We start from the raw sequence: 22,508 nt of genomic DNA, 5'->3' as shown, positions 1-22,508 counted from the left end.
GCTCTGCTCTTCTTCCAGACGGACCCTTCCGCTCTCTTGCTGCTGAGCTTGACAAGGGATTCTCTGTTGGAAAAATAAGCTCAAAATTCCCTTGAGCTCACAGGACCTAGCGTTCCAGCCCGGCCACGTGTGCCAGAACAGGCCCATCCCCTGCCTCTTGCAAGGCCCCACCTTTATCCTTATTCTAAAAGTAAAATGCAAGGACATTCCTTCCTAGTTACTCTGGTCTGTTATTCTGACCTCATTAGACTTTCCCAGTAGAAAATTTCATTGAAATGCTCTATTAGCGGTGAAAACAAACAAGACCATTGGACTTCTCTGGAAAAAATGCATCTATATCACAGGGAATTTCAGGGAGCCAAATTTCCACTGCTGAGTTTGTGCTGTACGCATATGTTCCCTTGTATGCATTTAGTAAACAAAGTTGTCTTCACACTTAGAAGAATTTAAAACTATTTATCCTTTATATCTGAACTGATTTCCCTCCCCAAATTGAAATAAATTGCTTCTGTAACATTGGAAGGAGCAAAGTGCTGTTAGTTGGGGTTGCAAGAACAACCGCTTTTTTCCAGGCCCCCCGAGCTGAATATATTTTGAGGCTTATGTATGCACATGTTCGTAGGAATGATAGCCAGGTGATGGATTGCTAAACCACATCGTAAATTCAGTTTGGCGGACACCTTTGATTACCTCCTCTGCACTCTGCCCGTAATCATTCTCCTTCAAACATCCTTCTAATGTTCTTAACAGCAGCCAATTAAAACAAAGATTCCACTTGCCATATATCCCCTCTTCCCTCTGCCATCACCCAAGCTCCTTCCCTTGACGAGGGGCGAAATAAGTACGCTGATGGATGGTGGTTCGTAGCGTACCCTCAAGGCTCGAGGGAATATATCCCTATTTGTGGTTTTGTTTTTTTTTTGTTTTTTTTTGTCTGCTGCTTTAGAAGTCAGCTTGGACAGACACCCAACCAGGCAGGGGTGGGTGCTCCTGTGTTTGCATGTTGCTGGCCAGGAGTGGCGGTGGGCTTCGGGGTGGTGGCGGGAAGGACGGAAGGATGGTGCGTGTGGAAGGCACTGTTTGTCTGTACATTTGCCCTGGCTAGCTAGAGCCCACCTTCTCAGGCTCCCGGTTGTAATTCAGTAGTTTCACGCCAAGTCAGATGATTTCTGGAAGAAGAGCGTGCCACGGGCTTCGAGTGGGAAATTGGAAGTAATTCAAGTCACTAGGACTTCCACGGGGGCCGGGGGGAGAAGCTGGAGGCTGTCGCATTACAGATGCAGGAAGGTAAGGAGAGAATTGAAGATCCGAGGACTTCAGTTGGTATCCGTGACTCAGGTATCTCAGGGAGAACAGAGGATGTTCAGTCCCTGAAAAGTTGATTCATCTGCCTGGCAGTGAGATGAAGAGCAATGAATAACAGATTTTGGGGTGTGTGAGTCAGGAGGGGCCAACAGACTAACTCTGAATGGCTTGGGAAGTGCCTCGAGGGTGACTTTGACTTCCCCTTGCCTTTTTCAGGGTGTAGCTGCATTGGCTCCTCTCTGCACGCATCCCCAACCCCTCTGTGTCCCACAGGGGCACCAGGCAGACAGCCCCTGGCCACTAACTGAGTGGGTGGTAATTGGTGCCAAAGTACGCTGCCAAAACTGACACTTAGACTTTCCAGGTGCCTCTTGGCTCTGCTGCTCCCCGACATGTACTGCCGCAGTGCTTCCCGTCCATGGTGGGAAGCTGCTTATTGCTGCATAAGCAAGATTGGGGTTGTTGGACATGCCTTTCATCCTGTTGCAGCCTGATGGATTAATGGGGCAGATATATGTGTGCGTGCATGCTTTCTGCTCCCCCTCCTCTATCCTATTTCATACTGTAATGACTGTGGGGTCTGAGACAGATCTATTCATCCAGTGCTCATACAGCCTTTACCATAGTAGTTTCTTAATGCCTGATTGCTGTTCCTGGCTTTTATCCGCCAAACATCACTGAGAGGCAGGGACGTAGCGGCCCCTGTTTGCAGAGGGATTAAGCGACTTGTCATTTGTGGCACCCATGACTGCAGTAGGGTTTGAGCCCCTGTTCCCATAGTCCCGGGCTGGCACTTAGAGACTAGAGCATCTTTCCTGTCTAAGTGGTGACCTGTGGTGACTACCTGTGCGACGATAATGCCTTTGGGGTTTGGGACTAGGCTGCTCTGGATTTTCACTGGCATAGGGAAGTGGAAAATACGCTCTCAGTTGTTGCTATGCTTGCTTTTCCTGATTTCCTGCATGGTCTAAATTCTTTCTTTTAATCCTGAAAGAAATTTTCCTAAATGCGTTGGATGCTTTTGTTACCAGTCTTTCAGTCTCCTTCTGTCATCGTGTATTTGATTTGCAACCTGAGGATGCTGTTAGAGGTCTGAGTTGAGGAAGAAAGTCAAAGGCTTCCTTTTTTTCTCGACTGCTGAATCGTTTCACAAATGTTTCTTGAGTATGTTTGTGCACGGTGTGCCCTTCCGCGTAGCTCATAAATGATAGGTGTTTTCGTTATTGGGCATGAATCTTCATTTTTAACACATCGTGTAATTCAGATGGACTTGAATGTAGTAGCATAAAGACTTTGGAGGCCTGCCCTGTGCGAAGGGGAAAATTACTGTCTGGCCCAGAGCAGTGGCTTTGTGATGACTGCATTGTGTTCTGGTGTTCTGTGTTTATACCAAACTGGTTTGCTGCCAAGGTACTTATGGCTTATCCAAGCACTCAGTACAAAGAATGTTAAAAGAAAAACTATTTTTGTTTTCTCTGAATTTTCCCAGCTGAGAAAGAATTCAAACTACCGTCCAAATGCTGTCTTCTCTTTCTGCAGGCCTGTGGTCACCAGGTAGGACAGCTAACACGTGAGCGCCTGAAATTATAGTGTGTGTGGGTATGTATGTGCTTTGAGGAGATGCAGTATGGGACCCAAATGGAAAATGCCTTCCTTGTTGGAGAAAACCTGTCTCCTTGAGCAGCAGGCTCTGTGATTGAGAAGTCTGGAGTGGGAATTTTCCAGGCACAAATACCTGCGCTCGGGCAGAGGCATCTCTGAAGCACCAGACCTGGGCAGGTCTCCTCTGCATATGCAGCAAGTCTGAGGCTTCCCAAAAGCCCCAGGCCTGCTCTGCAGCATGGTGAATGGCTGAGCCTGGGCTCCTATTTCAGTATTTCTCCTGCTCAACAGAGTATATTGCCTGGCTTAAGGGCTAGGGCCATGCTTGGAGCTTCGGAGGGGCCCCTAGGTCGTTCCTGCCAGCAGAATCCCATGAAGGGCAGTTGGGTAAAGGCATTCCCTCCTGTCAGCTGTCCCCATTGGCCTGCCCAAACACGCGCGGACACTTATCTGATTGGCAAGGACCTTGGGGGTTTCTTGAACACTGAGTAGGATAATCAGATAGATTGTGGGATACATCTGCTTGATCCTATTTCTTACGATTACGTGGTGGGGAACAAGCCTTAATGAGCCTTGGCCTTTCCTGTCTCCTCTGTAAATTTGTTTGACTCAATTGAGCTCTCTTTGTGTCAGACAGCTCTCTCTGCGTTTGGAGATGGAAGCATCCACCTCTGAAGCTGGCTGTGCTTTGAGACGGGGTTTGGATTAGCTGACCTCCAGAGATCCCTGCCAACTTTTTTTTTTTTTCCGTTCTTTTGTGTTTGCAGCTGGTGTAATTGTGGTCCTAACCCCTCCCAAGCAATGCTGGCACTGGAAGGGATTTTAGCACTGCTTCACAGCAGCACAGTAGCTGCTTCTGCACCGCAGAGGAAATGTTTCTTTTGGGTTAGCCACCCTGCTCCAACGCGGGTCCCTGGCCCGTGGCACTGGGAAGCTGCCTCCCACAGGAGGCTAGAAGAGATTTGCCAGGTGGGTCCCAACAGAAGGGAGCATCCTTCTCTGTTTATCTGTGGCTTGGAAGCGATGGGCGCTGTGCTGGAGTCTGGCTCGAGCAAAACTCCTGCTTGGCTGCCTGATCAGCGGAGCATCCCCCAGGAATGCCCGTATCCCCCAGGTGTGGGGTCACAGGGGATCTCCATCACTCCTAGGAAAGGAATAGGAAAGGGGTCTTGTCCTCGAACTGGTGCCGAATAAGATGATGGCAGGAAATAAAAAGCCCAAAAGAACAGAAATGTGCGTGTGTGGTTATTCTACCAACAAATGTATTCAGCAAAACGGGGGGAAGTTCCCTTTGAAATTCCCTGCATGCTGCCCTGGAAAACCCTGTGGAAAGGTATTTGTTCTGCCAAGGCACATGTGTGTGGGTCCAGCACACTTTGTGACTCTGTTCAAAGACAAACAAATAAACAAAAAAAGCTCCTTAAACTGCAGTGTTTTTGTGATGCATTTTTGGCTTAGAAATCCCCTGCAGGTAGGGGCAAATAGCCGCCAGCCATTTGCCTGTTGGAAGCGTTTTGGAGAAGAGCTAATCCTGCAGGAGCAAAGGGGAGAGTTCTTTGAACTTTGGTGGACAAGAAATGCTGGAGGTTGATGAAGAAGTAAAACAGATTGTGAAGATTTCAGGCAGCTGAGGGAATAGGAGCACCGTAGTGCGCAGTGAAGAATGGTAGATTTCAGAAACAAAGCGACTTTTTTCAACTATTTCCTTAAACTTGGCATTTATTTTTCCTGTGATTGTTTGCTGCAGGGTGTAAATGTGGAGAGTTGCATGTAGGCAAGGGAGGATAAAGTTCCCCGAGTTTATTTATACTTTTTTTTTTTCCTTCTCTGCAGTGAAGAGCTTCCTTCCTTCACAGTGCTTTATTTTATCTTTTTTCCTCTTTTGTTGTTTTTGTTTTTTCCCCTCGGTTCCTCAGGTGCCACCTTTCCAGGTGAGAGAGATGCCTAGGTCATGCCAGGGCAGCTAAGAGCAGTGGAGAGTGCCCGGAGGCGAGTGATGGATGATCCGTTTTCCTGAGGATGGCAGCACTGCTGTCCCTGCAGAGCACCACAGCTATCTTCTGGGGTGCCATAAATCCCAGGAGATTTAGCAAAGGTTGGCGAGCTTCCTAAGAGGTGGGAACTCTTAGGGTATGTCTGCAACTTCAGCCTTCCACACGGAGGAGCGGGAGGGTTTTTCTTGTGCTGCTCTTCCCACAGAGGTCACAACCAGTAACCCACATTCTGCAAAGTGGCTCTAAGCTAGCAGCCTGAGCAAGTGTGGGGCGAAAAAGGACGAGCATTAGCGGCTCCTTCAGCGCAGAGATGTGTGGTGTTTGCAGGCCCAAACATCCACCTTGTGCACAGTGCACACAGCCGCTTCTGCGGTGGGTTTGCGTCCTGCCGGCGAGGCTTTTCCATTGCAGCAGCAGCGGGAGGTTGTTTTATTTGAGTGTGTGGCTTCTGGGTTCTGCCGTCCTCTTCTGAACAGACGGCATTCAGGGCTGTGGTGACGCTGTAGCACGCGGTGTGATCCCTGGTGATTCACAGCCCCCACCATCTGCGATTAGACCTTGAACAGAAACTTCTCGTGCATGGCCCTGGTAGAGGCTCCTTTTCCAAGTAACTGGTAGAAGAACAAAAGAAGGTTTATTTTCTTCTAGCTGCAAAGGTCTACCTTAAATTAAGCAAACTGTTGCCTGAGGGAGAAAGTGTCCAGGTACAGAATGTTCACAAAGGAAATACTCAAAGTGTCTACTGTGTCCATGAAGTGTTTGCTTTAAAGTATGAGGGCCAGAGTGGAAAAATAGAATATTATTTTCTAATTTGAAAGCAAAAGTACCTCTTGCAGGCAGCAGAAAAATAAACTGACCTTCTTCAGGCTTGATAATGCCGCTCATTAAGTGCCCAGTGACAAGAAGCTATGGAGAAGCCGCCGTTTGCAGAGATGGCTCCTGTCCCAGGTGCACAGCCCGTGCAAGCGCGGGGGGTGGGAGCTGGCCCGCGTCGGAGCAGCCCTGCTGCGTGCAAACTGTCAGTGTTGCAGCAGCAGAGGAATTGGAGTCTATGGGAATCTGAGCGCTGCTGGGTTTTATGTGAGATGGGGTAAGAGCCTTGCTAATTGGGACTTCAGCCTTGACCTTATGGTGTTATTTTTTTTTCGTTTCTTTTGCTGTTGTACAGTCTTGCTAGTTCCACTTTTGAACCAGTCCCAAGTGAAGCAGAGTTGCCCTGTGATCTGATCATGGCAGCACCTAACTTGCCATGGGCTTTTGTGAGGCCCAGAATGAGCTGCTCTGACATCAGCCAACTGAACTAATGTCATCCTGTTTCTGGCTCGGTGGGTCCTAGATGATTTATTTTTTTCCCCCTCCTCACTGACTGAAAGCTCTCTGTAAAAGTAGGTTAGCTTTTTTCATGCATTACTGCCAACAAATGTACCGGTATGACACTCACCAGTAAAATCTTACCCTTGACTATACTTTTTTGGTTCCTTTGGAGAGCAAGAATGCTCTTCATGCACCAATGTTGGTGAGACACTGGAAGAGGTTGCCCAGAGAGGTGGTGGAGGCCCCATCCCTGGAGACATTCAAGGCCAGGCTGGATGAGGCTCTGAGCAACCTGAGATCTAGTTGAAGATGTCCCTGCTCACTGCAGGGGGGTTGGACTAGATGGCCTTTAGAGGTCCCTTCCAACCCAACACATTCTATGATACCAAGAATGCACCTTCATATGTTCTTTATTACTGCTGTGAAAGCGGAGGAGAAAGGATGGACTGGGGAAGATGCTCAGGCTCAGTTTTCCATGTGGATGGTGGTGGTCTTCTCCTGTAGACTTTTGTTTCTCTTACAGAACAAAACAGTTCAATATGCTGTTTTCATTGTTCCCATTTCTCCTTGCCATTCAGTCTTTCCAGGATTTTTTTGATAGTGGAAACATCTCCCTCCTGTTTGAGTGAGGAGTTCCCCTATTCTGGCTTACTGAGGAGGAGGTGGTGGGTGCACTAAGCTCTTCCGTACCGATTTAGGTGCAATGAAAAGCCGAGGTTACAGAATTACCTCAAAGGTGCAAGGACTGATGAGTGAGAGTGTCATTTGTGCTGCCAGCTGAATTTAGTGCTTTGAGGAAAGGCCATAAAAGAAAAAAGTCTTTTTTTGGCTCCGACAATATCTAGACACTTGGAGAACATTAATAGTTCAGGGATGGGATGTGAGTTGTAGTGGAATTAGTGAAAGAATTGAGGTCTGAATTTCAGTAGCTGAAGAGCACAGTTTCTCAGTTGTGGTGCCTCTGGGGTGTCCATCCATCCAGGTTGGCTGGGTCTGAGCTTCACTTGACTCTAACTTGCAAAACTGGGTAGAGTGTGCTGCAGCCTGGCAGTATAGGGCTAGGGACTCGGGAGAGGGGGTCATCAGTTCCTCTGTCATGTGCTGGTGGTTTGTGTTGAGGAGAGGAGCATGGACTGCATCACATATCCTAAAGAGAGGTCATAGCTGGAGCTTGTCTTTGGGAACGCTCCAGTGTCCCCTCACTGTCCGCACTGTCCCTGTTCCACCTCAGGTGAAGGGGAATAGCTGCCGTTCTCGCTCACTGGGACTGTCACTTAGGGCAGCAGCGCTTTTGTTTCTCATCTGAGCAGTCGTGACCCCGAAGTCCTTGAGGAAAAATAAATAAGGAACCCATGTTGCCACTTCTACTGAGTTGGTTTTCCTTCCTAAAAAAAAAACCACAACACAACAAACCAAAACAAGAACAACAAAAAAATCTCTTTTAAATAGCATCATTTACACTTGGGAGCTGCTTGAATCCACCCTGTCACGTAAATTACCATCTCTAAACTTGGCTGTCAGGAAGCATCCTTATGAGTTGACATCCATGGGGGTGTCAGTGGAAGGGGATCGGTTTCATGGAAAGCAGGAGGAATTCAAGCGTCAAGTGAATACTCTCATCTTCACGTTACCTCAAGCAGCGAGGGCATCTCAGTCCCCCCAGAGACGAGCCCTAGCGCTCCTCAGACTACCCTTGTTTGCCTTCACTTTGGTAGCTGCAAGGCTGGGTCTGACATCTGGCCCCGTCCTCCTGCATCTCAGGCAATTAGAGCCTGGCCCAGCAAGTGGCCCTGGAGCAGGGGCTTCAGGGATATTATAGTTTCCTTACCGGGATAAAAGCCGCAGGCTTTCCTCTCTGCTCTGCTGCTTTCTCTAGCTTTGATGCCGCTGCCGTTGAAACGGGATTGGCCCATCTGGTAGCGGAGGAGATGAGCTCTGCGAGACGGATCTGGCTCACTGGGAAGGGTTCAAAAGGCAGCACCTACCCTTTGTTGTATTTCCTGCATGCTAACGAAGCCCATGTTTTCTGGAGCTACTTTTTATCCTTGTTGTATGTTGGTTTTGGCATGGATGCTTTTATTCCTCCCATTTGAAATAAGCAAGAGAACAAAGTGAATAAAATTCCAGTCATTCCCCCTCCCCCTCCCCCCCCCCCAAAAAAAAAAAAAAGGGTCATACAAGGGAGTTGTAAGGATGCATTGTGGTGAGAACGGTTACAGTTGGTTGCTGCCAGGAGTTGAAACATAGGGAACTGAAGCTTTGTAGTATCCGTGGTGGGTTCCAGTGCGATGTGTGTTACCCCGTGGCGGGGTGCGCGGGAGCCTTGCTGCAGTGGCACGCAGTGCGCTGTCAGCCCTGCCTGGGCCTGTTTTCGGCTTTCCCTGTGGCCACGGGAGAGAGGGAATTTGCAGCTATCCAGACACTGACAAAACTGTATTTGTTGACTTGCAGAAAAGCTGAACTCGTGCTCCTCTGGGCTGTGATCACGTAAGCAAAACGTGATGACTGCTGCCTGTGCTTGCTGGCCTTCCAGCCCTTACAAACCTGCGAAGCAGATTCATTTATTTAGGCCCTGATTCAGCAAAGCACTTAAGTACATGCTTCAGGTTTTCTTCTTTCCAGTAAGATTGTTGGCATGTTCAAAGTTAAGCATGTGCTTAAGTGCTCTCCTGAGTACATGGCAAGTGATGGGGGCACTGTGCACTGCTGCTGCTGTGCTCTGCCGCTGGGCACGCAGGCTGCAGGATTGAGGCCTCCGGTATTAAAAATTTATCAATTTATTTGGCTCCCTCCGGTACAGGAGCCCGAGTCTCAGGGTCTGAGATGACAGTCTGTCCTTCTGCAGGAATGTGGGTTGTTTCTGTAGCACAGAATATTCCTTGTGTCTCGCTCTTGCGTGTTGAGCGTGCCCTTCTGCAGGGTGCGGGGTAGGGTGCCTCAGTTTCCATCAGCAGGACATTGGCAAGTATTTCTTCAGAATCTTCTGTTTGTTTGGGGTTTTTTTTTCCCCTCTAAGAGTTGTAAAAGAAAAATATCAACCATGTTACATGTATCTGAATGTCTTGATATTTGTAGTTTAATGTTCTGTTGGAGTCACTTGACTTATCTTCTGTTAACACGATTCCCTTCGTCTTGAGGACTGAGCAGCTTAGTGCAGGCATGTGCGTGTCCATGTGTGCTCTTGAGCTACATGGGTGAGAGCAAAATGAACGTTTGGTTTCTGACATTCTTTGGGATTTTTCAGGGTAGGAGGGCTGGTAGATTTTTCAAGGTAGAAGTGGCAGATGTTACTACACTGTTTGTACATCTTGGTGTAACTGCCTGTTAAGTTCAGATCCGCCGTATTCAGGCCCTCGCTTCCCTGGGAGTCTGAAGCTGTGGAATAGGCACTTAATTCACAAGATGGTTGTATTTCAGTCTGCTCAGCGCAGCTTCTGAGAGAGCATTCTTTCTAATCCCCACCCATATCTGACCTGTTCTGGCTCGTTTTTAAGAGCCGCACCCAGCTAGTCCCTAGCTCCCTGCAGAAGGTTTCCGCAGATCTTTTCCTGCTTACTGAGCTCATTTGGACAAGGAGCCCACACATCAGTGAATGGGATTCCTGTATAAATTTGCCCCGTTTGCAAAATTGGAATTGATTTAGAGCATCTCTGTTCCTTACAAAACCCAGAAGTCATGAGCGTGGCTAGATGTGCTTTTTTCCCCCCTCCCTTTGAAGTTTAAAACATGCTTAGCAAATCTGGTGTTTGCAGTCTCTGTTCCCCACCTGATGTGCAAAAAAACAAAGGTCCTTCCAGAAGCATGGGTCAGACTAACCTTTGTGCTGGCGCTGCAAGCTGGATTGCAAGGATCTGGGCAGTTTTTGTTATGAACTTGACTCTAACTAGCTTAGAAAATGCTTGCAGTGTAGGTTTAATGAATGTTGGTGGGGTATTTTTAATGCGAAATAATTCGATCTGTGAATCAAACAGCCTGTGTGCCCCACCCCCTGCTGCTGATGACAGCCTCTTCCCACACTTCTTCCTTGGTAGCATTGTTTGACTGTTCCAGCTCCAGTAGGTTTCAGTTACTGATCAGTGTAATTGCAATAACACACCAATAATAAAAGAGGAATTTAAGCTTCCTTTTCTTGTAGTTGAAGGCTCTTCTGCAAAAGCTTCAAGTCTTAATAGCAGTCACACGAGCAACATACTGCGCCTGTCAAGTGTTTGGCAAAACTGGGCGGCCGTACTTTAGGAAGATAAAGGGCTGGATTTTGGGAACTTGGAAACAGCCCAATCCTATCAGGCGTCATTGGTACAGCTAATATTAGAGTGGGAAACTCTAGGGACGGCTTAACATTTTAGTGGATGCCAAGGAAGCCTTGAATAAGAACACATTGAAAGTTGCTTGTTGTATAACATGAGTTGCTGGAGTCAGAGTAATTTGAGTTGCCTTTAGTCTGGTGGAAAACTACAGCTGTGAGCAATGAGTTAATTTTTTCCGTGTGTGTGGGGCTTAGGTTTCCGTCGGGTTTGCTTTTAGTTTTGTAGGCTCTGAATCCATGGAGGGGAGTGACTGTGAAGCAGTCGTTTGTCTTCGTGTGCCATCCCAGGCTGCTGCTGGAACAGTTCTGCAGCTAGTAATGATGGGTTAAATAGAACACCTTAAAAATGCAAAGTTGTTCTGGGGTTGAGCTGTAGCAGCTCCTTGTGATTTATATACAAGAAAGCCACTGGCTGCTCTTCCTGCCTGAACGTTTCCTACAGAAAAGCTGCGGGGGAGGGGGGTAATGGGGAAAACAAAATTAATTAAAAATACTAAAGAGCAAAATATCCTTCTCTAGTCTGAGAGGGCTGCTTGGTGGATGCAGCTGGCCCTTGCCGGGGTGGCCGGGGCACGGCCGTGCGGAGGCTGGGCTCGGCCCGTCCCGCCCAAGCGCTGCCGGGCACGGCGCGCGTCCGGCGGTCTGAGGCCGGCGCGCTGGCCGGGTCCTGGGGCTGAGACGCTTTTCCGTGCGGCGGGCGCAAACGCAGCCTGTGCTAGGCTGGGCCGCTATGAAACGGTCTCTCTCATTGGTCGGCTGCCCTGGCTGCTGCTGCAAGGGTAAACGCCATTGGTCGCTTCCACCTCCCATGCGCAGGCTGGTGCGGGAAATGCCCCCGCTGCCGACAATGGCGGCCGGGGCCGGGCTGGGCGACCCCGCGCCCGCCTGAGCGGGGTGGCCCTCGGCTCCTGGCTGATTCTATTTCTCTTTTTCCTGCAGGTTGCTGAAAAGTGCCTTTCCTGAAGCCACCGCTGCTTGGATTTCTGTCTAGGGCTGCCTCTCTCTGCCCCTCGCCCCCCTCTCTTTTTAATTCGGCGTTGCTTGCGGTCGTGCCCTGACGGCAACTCAGCCTTGCCCGCCCCTTTTTTGTTTTTTGCTCCCCGTTTACACGCAGTTTGCTCAGCCATTTTTTTTTCCATCCCCGAGTATGTAGCAAATATTTAAAAGAAAAGAAAGAAAGAAAGAACGAAAAAAAAAAACAAAACCTCAGACGTCCTTTTGCTCGTTTTGATGTTCGCAAACCGTAATTTTTAGAAGCAAGAAATAGAAGGGAAAAAAACCCACCCCGAAGTCTTCTCCCCAAGGACCGAGACCATTCCACAAACTGAAGTGCTGCCAGCAGCATATGCTTTTTGCAAGAATAATTGAAACCATTAACTGGAGAGCACAGAATTCTTTTGAACGTCTGCCAGTTATTTGCAAGTAACTTCGGCAGTGGCACAAAATATAACACTTATATTTTAACTTCTACAATTGCACTTTTAGGAGCTGGCCTCTAATTTGATTTTCAGTTGTTCTGATAAGATTTCTATTTTATGATTGGCTTTATGTTTAATTCTTGTTTAAACAAACACGATTTGACTTAAATGAAAACCTAAGTGCTGATGAATAGGAGTTCTACCAAAGCAACAAGTTAGTTATTTCTTCACGTTTAACTTGAATTAACTTTTTTACCCTTTTTTTAAAAACAAAAAGAAGAAGAAGAAGAAGAAGAAAAAAAAGATCAGCAGTAAATATTGCCCTGAAGAAGGGTGCGATTGCTTGCATTTTAATTTTTGTTTTTTAATATGGCTGTAAATGTTTCCCTGGTTCGTGATACAAAATGGCTGACGTTAGAAGTGTGTCGAGAGTTTCAGAGAGGGACTTGTTCTCGGTCTGATGCGGAGTGCAAGTTCGCCCATCCGTCACGGAGTTGCCATGTGGAAAACGGTCGAGTTATTGCCTGCTTTGACTCCCTAAAGGTGAGGACTGCCTAACGCGCGCATTACCTAAGCTCACTTGCTTTTCCTTGTCTTCAGAGTGGCTCTCTGGGCGCGCTGGGCTGTGGGGTGTGCCAAACAACTGCTTATTGCTCTGTTTCCGCAGGGAAGGATGCTGCCGGTGTGGGATGTGGCTCCTGAGATCGCGGTTGGGTCTGACATCCAGTGCGATTGCCCGGAGTGCCAGGCATCGCAGAGGAAGAGAGGGTTGTTTTGTTTTTTTTTTTTTTATCCAGAGCGTTTTCTGATGGTAGCTCAGGTCTGACATCGCTGTCCTCGAAATGGAGAATGCACATTGTGGGCAGCAAATGAAACTGAAATGAGAAAAGTGAACTGAAAGCCAGTGCTTTAATTTGTGTCCGGAGCACATCGGCTGTGCGTTCGGCGCAGGGATCTGAAATGTGCTTTTAATGAGCAGAAATGAAAGCAGCATTTTAAGATAATGAATCAGCTTTATGTGTATTTCCTGGAGACAGAGTTGCAGATGCACTCTCATGCCGTCCGGTAGATGAGGAACAGCCAAAATATTTGGAGAGCAGCGCTTCCAGAAAAATGGGCGTTGGGAAAACGCTTTCTGTAAGGGATGTGCAAGCACGATGGCTCTGCTGGGCCTGTCTGAGTTACAGCTGAGCCTCCTCGCTGGGGCTTTTCTCTGCAGAGTCGATTTTGCAGGCAGTAAATGGCTCTTGGTTGCTTTTCACTCTTGGAGCTCCAGGGGTGACTTTCAAAATTTACCAAATACCCAGGTTCTGAGTCAGGGTGAGGGGCTCACAGGAGAGGGGATGAGCATCTCTGTTTGGGGTTGCTTCACCGCAGTTCTCAGGAAAGGAACATCCACCTTTTTTTTTTTTTTTTTTTTTTCTTTTTCCCAAAAGTGCAGTTCCTCAAAAGTGTTTTAAATAAAACCCTGAGACAATATGGATAATGGATTGCTTTTGAGAAGTCTTGACATTGTGTTCAGTGTTTTGATCAGAGTAATTAACCTGTTTGAGTTTCTAGAAGGAATCTGGTAAATTTTACAAGCTTAAAAGTTTTCCCTTGAACTTCAACTGTTGCTTGAAAAGATTTGGGTTTATTTTTATGAACATAATGAATAACAGAACTGGTGGAATTATGTACGCACAGGTTCAGACCGGGGCTGGAGCCAGTCTAGCACGGGTTTACCCATTTTATTACTGTTTGTGGCTTCTTCGTATTTTCACTTCTGTTCCCAAGGAGCTCCAGCTTCCTGTTTGCATTCGGTTTTGCTCTTTTTTAATCTGATTATATGCAATGACTCTAGTTATACAGTGACTTTCAAATGTTCATTTACATTGCTGGTTTGCTGACAAAGAGAAAGCAAAATATTTTTATTGGAGGGGGGGAAAAAAAAAGGCACGTTCTTTATGCCCTTGAAACTTGCGAATTGTAGCCAGTGGCAGTGCAGATACTTTGAATGAAGAGATGAATGTGTTTACATTTTATGGCACTTATTTGTTAACTGAAAGGAGCACTGCCCTGCCATGTAGGGTAGGACCATGCCCCTTGCAGAACTTGCCTGAGGTTTGCAGCAGCAGGTGATGGTGTGTAGCCACCCAGCTCGGGTTGGTGGGTGACGCCTCCCTGTTTGTGCTGGCCGGGGTGCAGTGTCCGCAGCACGCCCAGGCCCCCTGTGCCAGCCCTTCTCTGTGCAGCCGGGGCTGTGAGATGTGCAGGCCCAAACGTATGGGTAGCTGGGGTTCAAATCACACCCACTGGCACGAGTGAACGCTTCTCCTGCATCAGTGGTGGGGAATGGGATGGGGAACATCATCTTGAGAACACAAAAGATGCCAAAGGAGTAGAGTATGGTCTCCTACAGCTCAGCATGTTTCCTGTGTAAGGGGCTGTTAACTAATGTTCTCATTGCAGTTTCCTCTTGACACAGTAGCAGATGCCCAGTATGTGCTAGTTAAGTGGCCTGAATTTTCCAGGGAACAGATTTTCCAGATTTTTCAGGCTTAGGAAAGCCTCATGGAGGGCTGACAGCTCTGCTTGTGGGAAGTACGCTGGGGGAGAGGTCACACTGTGCAGAGCACATGGCCAAGGATTGATGGTGGGGCTGTTTCTGCACCCTACTTCCCAAACAAGAAGTGGGTCTTGAAGCCCACCCTTCGTGCACCCCCATGGCTTCTGTTGCTGTCGCTGAGCAGAGCCCGGGTTCTGCCGTGCCACTGAGAGGTGCAGCCCCCAATGATGTGGCTTCTGTGTCGATGTACACCGTGCGCTTCCCAGGGGAGATAACCACCCTGGTGACTAAACTCGCCAACGGTGGCCTTTCTGTTCTTGCACTGGAGCTGGGCTTGCAGAGCCCGATTTGCAATGGTATCGAGGGGCTCATGGCCATAATGGTGGCTTTCCTTACTGGTGACTAGAGAGGCGTTACATTCTTAGACCTGTTAAAAAGGGGCTTTTCTTGCCCATCCTGTGGACATCTTTGTGCGCAGCCACTGTTTCCCTCCAACAGCTGTTGAACACCAACGATCTCTCCTGCCCAGGGCTCTACAGCTGCTTAGTGCTCTTTTCATCTTTTCACGCCCTGCATTAGCAGAACATCTGTGTTGTTTTACTGGAGACAGGATATAGAATGCTTGCAGCTAATAAGTTTTCTTGCATTCACCCGGGGCTTTGTTCAGAGGTTGCTTATCTGCATCCATTGTGTAGTGCTGTTCCTTGGTTTTTTTCTCACAGCCCTCTTAAAGCCTGAACAATGCCTTCATACAGGAACTTCTGATAACCCAGCCTACAATGGTTTCACCTCGCTGGTCAGGTCACTATATGCTTAATGTATCTCCCTTTTTTTCTTTTTTCTTTTTTTTTTTTTTTTTTTACCCCCTCAATCTCATATAGCAATTCTGCCTCTATTGCAGCGGTAAGAGCAGTAACGCTTTCCAAAGCAGCCAGGCTGCCTCAGTGTGGGTTGTTTCACGGGTGAATGTGTGCTACCTCTAAGCTTGTGAAGAACACACAGGACTTCTGAAGGTAACGGGAGGGCTTCACTGATGCTTGGGTGGTGTTCACCAGGGCACGCTCTGCAGGAGCATCACGTGGTCATGCAGTGCTTTGGTTGTGAAATACCGAGTCTTGATTAGGTTGCAAGTGCAGGGCTGGATCTTGCTGTCCTGAGCTGTAGTTCTTCGACGGGGGGGTTTGCACATTTGTAGGCAGCAGAAGGAACCTTTCTCAAGCAGATTGATATGAAACTTAAAAATAGTTCCTTGTGAGAAGCTGTTCACAGATTTGAATCAGATGCCAAGAGAGCTCTCGCTCTCTACTCACACTTCCCCCCTCGTTATTCTGGAAGAATGGTGTTGTCTGAATTAATTTGTGTGAATGGAAGGGCAAGCTGCACTGCTTGGTGGAGGGCAGTCCAGAGGTGCGAGGGCCGGCTGCCACTGGGCCACCCCCCTTCCAGAAGTGACCACAAAAGCTGCTGGACAGTGGCCAATACTCTGCTGTACCTCCTGGGCAGGGCCCATGGCACCCCTGAGACGTTTTGAGCAACCGAGAGGAGCGGACTGCCATCACTGTGAACCCAGATGGCCTTGGGGTTCAGTCGTGGTGTTGTGGTTTTGTCCAAATTGGCCAATGGCCAGTGACAGATGCTCCCCCCCAACCTCTCCTACATGGAGAGGAGGAGGAGAGCTAAAGAGATTTACAGCTTAGAAGAAACTAAACTACTTTACTGAAATATAGTAATAAAATAAAAAGGAAAATAATGAAATAGATACAGTGTATACAAAACCGTATTAAGTTCCCAGGATGACGTCACCGGCAGGCACTGGGGAAGTGCCAGGCTGGACTCAGCGACGGGTGGGAACTGAGTTCCACAGCTGGAGTCAGGACACATGGATCGGGATCAAAGGCAGATGAACAGGCAGGATCCTGCTCAGATGTCGGTCATTGAAGAAAGAGCGTTGACCCTTTGATCCCTCAGCTTTTGTACTGAGCGTGGGGCAGATGGGAAGGAATACCCCTGTTGGTCAGTTTTGGGTCCCCTGTCCTGTCTGCTCCTCCCCGCAGGTGGGACCCCTCTACGCTTTTCTGCTTCCAACCCTTCAATGGGGCAAATAATGAAATTGGCTGACCTGGGTTGTTACAGCAATGAGTATAAGCAAGAGCCTCTCTGGGTACCATGCCTTGGCACAAACCATAAACGTTGGTCTTATCACTCTGAGAACAAACCGTTTTCGAGACAACGTGCTGTTAATTTCAGAGAGTTAGAAGAGGCCTAGCTAAGAAATAAAATTACTGAACAGAAAGTTGGTTCTGTTTTACCTCAAACCAGGACACCTGAGCTCCTCGCTGGGCTCGGTGTGCACCCTCCTGTGCACAGCTGGGGCTTTTTGCAAGGGTCAGGACACGGTTTGCTGGCTGGTGGCAGTTTGTACAAAGCCTTGTCCTGGCGCTGCGGAGGGCTGTCTGTAAGCACTCATCCAGTCATTAACCTTCCTATTCAGGCTGGATCAGGCAGGCGTGGTGTGAGCCTGGCTGATCTTAATTCCCCGGCCAGCAAATTGTCACTTCGGTTCTTCAGTTTCTACAGATGTCAGGGAGGGGAAAAAAAAAAACCAACCGCTTTCTTTGGTCACTGGAAACACTAATTGAGCAGTAAGCTGAGAGATGGGCGTTAGGAGATAGTGACGTATTATATAAAAATATGCAGGTAATGCACACCAGGTGCTCACAGAGGCTTTGATTTATACTGCTCCCAGTATGGATATCTGTGCTATGGACTCATAGGTTAAAAAAATGTAACGAGCCCAGCTTTGTGGGGTGTGGTGGTGCTTTTTTCAATTTGTTTTATGAACGTAGATGTTTCCACATGCAAGTCAAAGTTTTGAAGAGCATTTTGAAAGACAGAAGATAGTGTGGTAAAAATTTCCGGGGTATGAATTTTGGCTTTGGGAGGTCTAATTTAAAAAAATATTGTTAAGCTATTGTGTGTTTCAAAGCAGTTCCCTTCTCTATTAAAAAAAAAATGGCGAGTTGTCTGTGAACAGGCATAAAATCAGGAGTTAAAAGCGCAGTTTTGTCTAACTTGTCTGTTTCTAAAAGAAATGTTATTATGTGGTAATAGTATTCAAAGTCTCACGGCAGTCTAAAAAGTTCACTGTGCTTGGGCGATAAACACACCATATGATCTTGAAGCTGGTGTACCTGAGGCTATTCCTTACAGTTTCCATGCTGATTTGTACCTGTTTTATGCGGACTTCACTAGAATTATTTCTGACTGTTACTGATTTGCAATCATATCTATTTTTTTTACATTTAAATAAATTCCAAACTAGGAAACAACTAAAAACACCCACTAAACTTAGCATATGGTTACGGTCTTGTAGAGGAAGAAGAAAGCAAACAAAGCCATAGAGATATTTTTGGAGACACTCTGACTGCATGTCTCAGCTCAACGTAATGGAGATGTAAATAAACCAGATGAACAATGTTGAGCCAAGTCACTTTTGCAAGAAACCTTTACTTTCCGTTGGTCATTAAGGCACTTACCTGCCTAGCGACAACATTTGGTGATGAGAAGTAGATTTGCAGCAGCTTTCTGTCTTGTCTTGGATGCTCGTGAGTCTTACGGTACATCATAAGTGCTTTTTGTAACTACCAAATCAAACATCTAACAGCGGGGAAAAAATTTATTTAGACTTACTTTAGACAAGAACTGTTGCTATTGTATTTCTCTTAAAGTAGAGTGGTACTTCAAGGAGACTAAGAGAGCTTAAATGAAAAAACAATATTTAAGTCTGATCCCTGTATGGGTTACAACAAGCTCCATGTTTTTTTCAGTGTAATTTAGTTGGCACACGAGCTGTGTATACTCTCTGTAATGTCTCCAGAAGGTTTTGGCACAGCTGTGGGATGGAAACTACTGATGGAGAAGCTCACCTGGCAGTGCCTGTAGCTGAGCATCTCCCAAGCCTGCCCCCATGTCTGGACTGCAGATTCTCTCTGTTGGGGTCAGGCGGAGAGAGTTGGGGGGGTTCAGCCTGGAGAAGAGGAGGCTCCGGGGAGACCTTTGAGCCCCTGCCAGTCCCTGAAGGGGGCCTACAGGAAAGCTGGGGAGGGGCTGTTGGCAAGGGCATGTAGCGATAGGACGAGGGGCAATGGTTTTAAACTAGAGCAGGGTGGGCTGAGATGAGACATGAGGAAGAAGTTCTTTACACTGAGGGTGGTGAGACACTGGAAGAGGTTGCCCAGAGAGGAGGGGGTGGAGGCCCCATCCCTGGAGACATCCAAGGCCAGGCTGGATGATGCTCTGAGCAACCTGATCTAGTTGAAGATGTCCCTGCTGACTGCAGGGGCGTTGGACTAGATGGCCTTTAGAGGTCCCTTCCAACCCAGCACATTCTGTGATTCTGTGATTACGTGGATGGTGTGTGACGTCCCTAGGCATGTTCAGCTTTCCAGGGAAAGATAGACCTTGATGCTTTAGTCTGCCTAACTGATCTTTCTGTAGGACAGAGGTCTGTGCTGAGCATGTTTGATTTATTTAACATTATCCATGGGTTTCTCTGACGTCCCAGCAATCTCACTTCATTTATCTGACTTTTTGACAGCTGAACCGTGACAGATGAGCACTGGTGAGTCTTGCTATTGTGGTTTAAAAGGTTGCTGCCCTGAGCTGTCCCTTTGCTTCTCCATCGCAGGTTACTGCCTCTGCAGCAGAGTTAGCAGGAAGACGGAGTACCTTACGTGCTGAACATGAAGTCCAGCATCTGAGCTGAAATCCCCTTGGTCTTGGCTCCGTGTGGAGATGCTGGGTGATGAATACACATAACTGGAAACAGACTGGTGTTACCTGGTGATTCTACTTAAGGGACAGCAATAGTCAGCAAGGGGCAGGGGAAAGTCTTATTCATTGCAGCTATTTGCAAAGATGTAAGGTAGAGTCCTTGGCAGGAACTCCTTGCCTGTGCTTTAAAGCAAGCAGGTGATTTTTGAGGTGTGCTGTGGAGGGAGAAGGGATTGGCCCTGTCCTTATCTTCATTAGGTCCTTCTGGTGTAACAGAGCAAGACAGGCTGTGATAGGTTTCCGGGTGCATAGTCTAGTTTTGGTGCCATTCTGGAGGCATATTCCCTTATTGTCTCATTTCTGCAAGAGTGGAGGAAGTCCTGGGAGTACTGTGTAGCTCTGATGGAAGCCATGAGAAGTGAGACCCATCCCAGCGTAGAGGGCATCTTGGGGGCTCCTGGAGATATGAGCTGTTAATTGTCAGGCAGTGAAGAGGTGGTGCCAATCAGTACAGGTTAAGAGCTCGTGAGAAAGCTTGCAGGGAGTTGTCTGAAACAGAAATGCCCTCCAAAGCTATCAGCGTGACATTTGTAGTAGTAGCAGTAGTTAAATACTTGGAGTTCACATTTTCTTAATGGATTAGGCTTGGGCATCTTCCTCCTGAAAGTGTTGGTCCCTCTTATGCCAGATTGGCCTACCTAACAGACCTCAGACTCTTACTCATGTAGAGGGTGGATAGTAGATGAATTTGGACATTTGCTTTGCAGTGGGTGCTTGGAAATCTAAGGATCTGTTTTGGTTTCTCCGTGTAAAGCGGTAGGACTGTTACACAGGCTTGGTCAACGTGGACACGTTTATCAACTAATACCAATAACAGTGAAAGTCACTTCTGAACGCTTTTTTTCGTGTCTGCCATGCCTTCCTGTAGAGAGGAGTAGGTCTCTTCCCGCCATCTTCTCCCACCTCTGGTAGACCTCTCATGTTGTCCTGCATCTGATTCCTTTGACGGCACAGGGCAAGGTGCCGCTTTCCCTGCCCAGCGTGTGCCATTGCCAAAGCCAGGCCTGGGAGTGAGAGTCTCCAGGGCAGTCTTCCCGCCCTTGGAGTGGCTTTGGCCTGATGAGTATCAAAGAGTCAGTGGGGTGGGGACCCTGGTGGGTCTTTGGTGTGCCCATCTTGTGCTGGAAGGTGAATTCATTGGGACCTTTCTGCCCTCCTGTGGGTACCCATAAGCAGAGTGCCTTGGCAGCCCTCCTGGAGTACCAGAGGGATGGGCAGCCCCTGCTGGGGCGAGGCCAGGGTTTGACTCATCAGGGGGACACTGAACGGATCTTCTGTCTGTGGCAGTGCCACAGTCACAGGGTAGCACCAGGTCCAGCTTTGTGTTTGTAGAAATGTCTTCTAAAGGCCTTCTGTTTCTGAACATGGAGAGCACTGTCTGTGCCCCAGACCTTCTGACCCTGTGTAGGTCCAGAGGGTTTGCCTGCAAAGGGGCAGATGCCTTTGCTGTTACCCCATGTTTGGGGGTGCCGGTCTCATGCGTGGTGTCCCTGGGTCAGGTTCAGGAGGCTGGCAGACGTGTGGGTGGAGGCTGGTACAGTCAGGGGGCAATCTTGGTGCAAGGGGCAGGCACAGGACCGCTCTCTTCTTTCTTCCTGCAGCCAACAATTTATTACAGCTTTTCCTTGGGCCTCAGACTTGTGTGCATTTTCCCTTGAACGTGTTGGAAAGCAGAGCAATGGCTACAGATTTGTCCTGAGACTGCGCTTTGGAGGCCAGCCTCTTTGGGGAGGCAGGCCAAGCAAATTCAGCAGCGGCGTTTTCCTGCCAGCCTCCTCTCTCCTCTCCAGCCTCCGCTCCTGTCTGCAGCTCACATGGCCCCAGTCATCTCCCCGTGGTGTGAGCAAACCACTGTCCTCAAAGGATAAAGCCAGCAGCATTTATATTATTAGTGTCAGCCAAGAGTAACCTTGGTTTTCTGGTTGGGAAGATGATGGTAAAGTGCTGACTGCTGCTCACACTTGCCTAAAAAAGCAGAAGAAAAATTCTTTTGGGATGTGACTCTAAACCCTTCCGAGCTGCAGCATGTGCTTAAGCAGATTTTTGAAACCTTTTATGGGCATATTGCAATGTTGCACGGGCCGTGGCATGCCATCTTCTGCTCCTGAAGCTTACTTTCCTTTTTTAAGGGCAAAGCCCTCCAGAGTGAGGTTCCAGTACTGCAAAATACTTAAGCCCAATTTTAAGCACTGTGGAATTCCTGTGGACAGCAAAGAGCAACGTGCGCTGAAGTGAGTTGTTGCTCAGGTTTTGGGAGAGGGAAATGGTCCTCGGCCGTTCTCTGAAGAGGGACAACTGCCTGTGGTCGTCTCCTCTGCCACCTTTGGCTCTCCAGTTTGGGGGGGTTTCTTCATGTGTGCTCAGCGCCCGCACCTGGAGCTTGCAGTCCTGCCAGGTCTGCTTGGATCTGCCAGCACAAGCTGTGTGCCTGCGACCAAGGGTGAATGCAGTGTGGTGTTCTGTGAGCCCCGGGGGTTTCCTCTGCGCGGAAGGCGGGAGACGGGGTGCTGAAGCCCAGCTAGCAAGCTGCGGCAGCTCCTGCGTTTACTCTTGCGCGGCTGTGAGTCAGGTTGGCACAGGAAGGGTCGTGTGTTGGTACAGTAAGCTCTGGCACCTCAACGGATGTCATGCTGCAAGCAGTGGCACTGCCAGATCCATGTGGGGAAGGTGGTTCAAGCTTTCCATCTTCCAGCCCTGATCTGTAACAGTAGCTGACACTGGGGTTCAAATAGACGGCCCAAACCTGCAAGTCCCTATCCCTGGAGAGAGTGTGGAGCAGAGACGATCCTTGTAAATATGGGGTCGCACTCGGCCCTGGTGTCCTGTCTTGCTGCTGTGTCAGTGAAGCTACCTAGCTACCTCTCTTGCTCATGATTGCCTTAGCCCAGCAACGCCAGCTGAAGGAAAGGCAGTGGAAGATGCCTTTGAGGAGAATGACTCTGAGCATGTGGAGTTGATGGATTTCTTCAGCAGCGTAGCGCCAGTTTGATGTAATCCCTTTGCTGACAATAGCTTTCTGCCACTTGGTTCACCCATCTGAAGAAGGGTGCGGTAACATGCATTTAAGTAATTGAGCTGTTTGGAAGCTTTAAAACAAATATAAACAAGATGTGCCATGCTTTCTGGAGAGCCCATCATCTGACATCTCCCACAGAGCATTTAAGTAAGTGGTTAGATTTCCAAGCGAG

At 48.2% G+C, this 22,508-nt stretch overlaps 1 protein-coding gene across 13 annotated transcripts in view; it reads left to right on the top strand.

Moving 5' to 3' along the window:
• MBNL3 (muscleblind like splicing regulator 3) overlaps positions 1-22,508 on the top strand; it is a 98,673-nt gene that overhangs the window by 22,965 nt on the left and 53,200 nt on the right. For 5 of the 13 annotated variants that reach the window (XR_008468318.1, XR_008468315.1, XR_008468314.1 and 2 more), the window contains exon 1: positions 11,337-12,482. Coding sequence is in view for 8 of the 13 variants with exons in the window: in XM_054213485.1 (XP_054069460.1) it covers positions 12,309-12,482 (174 nt within the window). In the remaining 5 variants the exon portion in view is untranslated. Of the gene's footprint in view, positions 1-11,335; positions 12,483-22,508 lie in introns of those variants that run through there. The other 8 variants (XM_054213482.1, XM_054213481.1, XM_054213483.1 and 5 more) reach the window with 3 other exon arrangements.

This window comes from Rissa tridactyla, chromosome 9, assembly GCF_028500815.1.
Source record: "Rissa tridactyla isolate bRisTri1 chromosome 9, bRisTri1.patW.cur.20221130, whole genome shotgun sequence".
In the NCBI taxonomy this organism is placed as follows: Eukaryota; Metazoa; Chordata; class Aves; order Charadriiformes; family Laridae; genus Rissa; species Rissa tridactyla.
The sequence above is the reverse complement of the archived record's forward strand: the minus strand, read 5'-3'. Positions and strand labels throughout refer to the sequence as shown.